The sequence below is a fragment of the Triticum dicoccoides genome, chromosome 3B (assembly GCF_002162155.2).
Source record: "Triticum dicoccoides isolate Atlit2015 ecotype Zavitan chromosome 3B, WEW_v2.0, whole genome shotgun sequence".
Taxonomy (NCBI): Eukaryota; Viridiplantae; Streptophyta; class Magnoliopsida; order Poales; family Poaceae; genus Triticum; species Triticum dicoccoides.
Genome location: NC_041385.1, coordinates 804,457,406 through 804,460,993, shown reverse-complemented (window position 1 = coordinate 804,460,993; position 3,588 = coordinate 804,457,406). Strand labels below are relative to the sequence as shown.

At 60.9% G+C, this 3,588-nt stretch overlaps 1 protein-coding gene across 1 annotated transcript; it reads left to right on the top strand.

Moving 5' to 3' along the window:
- The first annotated feature begins 109 nt into the window (after nucleotides 1-109).
- LOC119278605 (scarecrow-like protein 3) lies at nucleotides 110-2,254 on the top strand. The gene has a single exon (XM_037559937.1). The coding sequence runs from the start codon at nucleotides 543-545 to the stop codon at nucleotides 1,902-1,904; it is 1,362 nt and encodes a 453-aa protein (XP_037415834.1). The 5' UTR covers nucleotides 110-542; the 3' UTR covers nucleotides 1,905-2,254.
- Nucleotides 2,255-3,588: the final 1,334 nt, after the last annotated feature.

The window sequence follows — 3,588 nt, the reverse complement described above, 5'->3', positions numbered from 1 at the left end:
ATGATGCTAAACACAGTAAAGATCACTGAATACTACTGATCCATGCGTGCATGCATACATGCCCGACGAGCGCGTGCAGAAATAATAGGCCCTGATTTCCCCTTTGTCCGCTCCGCTCCTCGCTCTGACCCGAGTGAATTGTATTCTTGTTCCTCGAGCCATTGCCCCTTGTTGCCGTCCTCTTGGACCTCTGCCCTTTGTTCCTCTCTGCTTGTCTCCTTCTCTTCCCTGCCCTGCCCTGCCGTGTCCTCCCGCTCCTCTCCGTCTGCTTGGCCTGCTCCACACCCGTCTATTTAAGCCTGCTGCCTCGGTTTGTTAATTGGATTTCTCCTTTGCGCCACGCAGCACGCAGCCTTCCGCAGCGAGCCAAAACCTCTGAGCCACGGCCACCGTATAAATCGTCCGTCGTCCACCACGCGACGGCCGGCATCGGAGAGATAGATAGATAGATAGATAGACACGGAAACGAAGCGACTTTGCTACTAGCTTCGTGAACCGAGCGGCATCGCCGAGCAGAGCGGGCGGCAGCGCTGGCCAGGCTGATGGTCCACCAGGACGAAGGCTCCTCCTCGTCGGTCACGTCCTCCCCGCTGCAGAACTTCTCAAACATGCCGCTCCACCCGCACCCGGGAGCCGGCGCCGCGGGCGCCGGCGCCACGCCGCCCTGGATGCTCCGGGAGCTCCGCTCCGACGAGCGCGGCCTCTGCCTCATCCACCTCCTGCTCAACTGCGCCGCCGCGGCGTCGTCCGGCCGGCTCGACGCCGCCAACGCCGCGCTCGAGCACATCGCCACGCTCGCCGCGCCCGACGGCGACGCCATGCAGCGCGTGGCGGCCGCCTTCGCGGAGGCGCTGGCCCGGCGCGCGCTCCGTGCGTGGCCCGGGCTGTGCCGGGCGCTGCTCCTGCCCCGCGCGGGCCCCACGCCGGCCGAGGTCGCCGTCGCGCGCAGGCACTTCTTCGACCTCTGCCCCTTCCTCCGCCTCGCCGGCGCAGCGGCCAACCAGGCGATCCTCGAGGCCATGGAGTCGGAGAAGATCGTGCACGTCATCGACCTCGGCGGCGCCGACGCCACGCAGTGGCTCGAGCTGCTCCACCTCCTCGCCGCGCGTCCCGAGGGCCCGCCGCACTTCCGCCTCACCGCCGTGCACGAGCACAAGGACCTGCTCTCGAAGACGGCCATGGCGCTCACCAAGGAGGCGGAGCGGCTGGACGTGCCGTTCCAGTTCAACCCCGTGGTGTCCCGCCTGGACGCGCTGGACGTGGAGTCCCTCCGCGTGAAGACCGGCGAGGCGCTGGCCATCAGCTCCAGCCTGCAGCTCCACCGCCTGCTCGCCACCGACGACGACACCCCCACCGCCCCGACCGCCGACAAGGAGCGGCGCAGGAAGAGCAGCCCGGACTCCTCCGGGCTGCTGTCCCCGTCCACCTCGCGGGCGGACGCGTTCCTGGGCGCGCTGTGGGGGCTGTCGCCCAAGGTGATGGTGGTGGCGGAGCAGGAGGCGAGCCACAACACGCCGGGGCTGACGGAGCGGTTCGTGGAGGCGCTCAACTACTACGCGGCGCTGTTCGACTGCCTGGAGGTGGGCGCGGCGCGCGGGTCGGTGGAGCGCGCGCGCGTCGAGCGGTGGCTCCTGGGCGAGGAGATCAAGAACATCGTGGCCTGCGACGGCGCGGAGCGCCGCGAGCGGCACGAGCGGCTGGACCGGTGGGCGGCGCGCATGGAGGGCGCCGGCTTCGGCCGCGTGCCCCTCAGCTACTACGCGCTGCTGCAGGCCCGGCGGGCGGCGCAGGGGCTGGGGTGCGACGGCTTCAAGGTACGCGAGGAGAAGGGCACCTTCTTCCTGTGCTGGCAGGAGCGCGCCCTCTTCTCCGTCTCCGCCTGGCGCGGCCGCCGCTTCGACTGACCGCCGGCCCTGTCGATGTCACCACTACTAGTACCACCACCACCCATGGACATTAGCTAGCTAGCTAGGCGTTTCATCTTCATCATCACATCTAAAATTCCATTTCTTCTTCGGATTGTTTTGTTTAGTTTGTTGTAGACTGAACTTGGGGCATGCATATGCATGCGCTGCTTGTTTTGGACCAAACTTGCTGCATGCGTACGCATGCTCCGTGTGTCTGTCCATACTGCTCGTGTGTGTGTGTGTGTGTGTGTCCCTTCCCCTGTTGGTTCGGATCAGTGCACAGATTTCAGCAGGAATGATGAAGTGGTCGATCCATGCGGATTGGATCGTCTGGTGGTTTATCTATCTATCTAACTGTCAATCTATATTTCCATTCGATCGAATCGTTCGTGCCTAAGAGGGCAGGTTGCATTTGGTGAAAAGGGGATAAACCCAGATGCAAATCGTTAGGTAAGGCTAATTGTGAGCCGCATGACTCACAAGACGGCTGATTGAGAACTTTGTTTTCATCGAAAGAAGGTGATTACGGGACGCCAGTTGATGCCTCTGGTCGGATCCAACGCTTACGTCTTGTTAGCTTTGTTGAAATCTACGTAATTGTCGGGTTAAGGGGAGAAATTTGTTGCTTGCGCTGTCTGAACGACTGAACTTTCAGGGCACGTACTGCACCTCTGGGGACCTTCCGCTATGTTTCCAGTTCACGCATGATTTTTCATACTACTTTTTAGATGTAAAACACGCTGAGCCGTCCTTGTCGATGGCTCATCCAAAACTGATCCTGCTGGCTGGGCATACGTATATTTTGACAAGTGTGCGATGGTATCGGCTCACGAGCCATCTTGGAGCTGGAGTGGACACGAGCATGCCACTGTTCTCCAATTAGTGCACTGCACAGTGGAGGAGTTGCATCTATGCTTTGGTTCCCCGTCTTGTCCGTCCTTGTGCACAAGGCAACAGGTGGCCATGGTTGGATCCATCCGCGGGATTTTCATCTGGACCATTCGTTTGCTTGGAGTTCTTCTCGTTCCCTCAACTGCGCTACGGGCAACTCCAACGCCGTTTGCTTGGAGTTCTTCTCATTACCTCAACTGCATTACAGGCAACTTGAACGCACGACCTCAAATAGACGTCCGTTTCATCAGGATTTTATCTGTTTGGGACAGAAAAATGGACACGCTCACCCGCCTGCACTCATGCGCCCGTCAGTGTACCGTACCGGCCCGCCCCGTCCCAAACTATCTGTTTATTCAGACTTCAAATTTAACACAAAAATGTCCGCAGTAGCCAAGTTCACCATATTAATGTAAATAAAAACTTAAAATACATTAAGAAAAAGATAAGGGCCATCGCCGTCAATACCGTGGTCGTCTGCTGTAGCCGCCGACCTACCCGTCGTCGTCGCCGGTGAGGTCGACGTATGGAGGTGGCTGCCAGAGGTGGGCTGGCGGCCCCTGCCAGGGCGAAGGCGTCTGCTGTGGCGCCTGCACAACCACTCCAGTGGCGGGGAAGGTGACCACATGCCAGCGTCCACCTCAGGCGTGCACGGCACGGTCTCCGTCCACGTCCAGGACTGCCCGACTAAGGCCGGGTTCCATCCCGTCGGCACCTCCTCCCTCGGCGACTCAGCCCGGACGTCCACCTCCATGACGTAGGCGTCCAGCTCTGGGAAGGTGACATCGTC

Coding starts and splice junctions, on each gene's coding strand:
- LOC119278605 (XM_037559937.1), top strand. CDS start 543: ATGGTCCACCAGGACGAAGGCTCCTCCTCGTCGGTCACGTCCTCCCCG.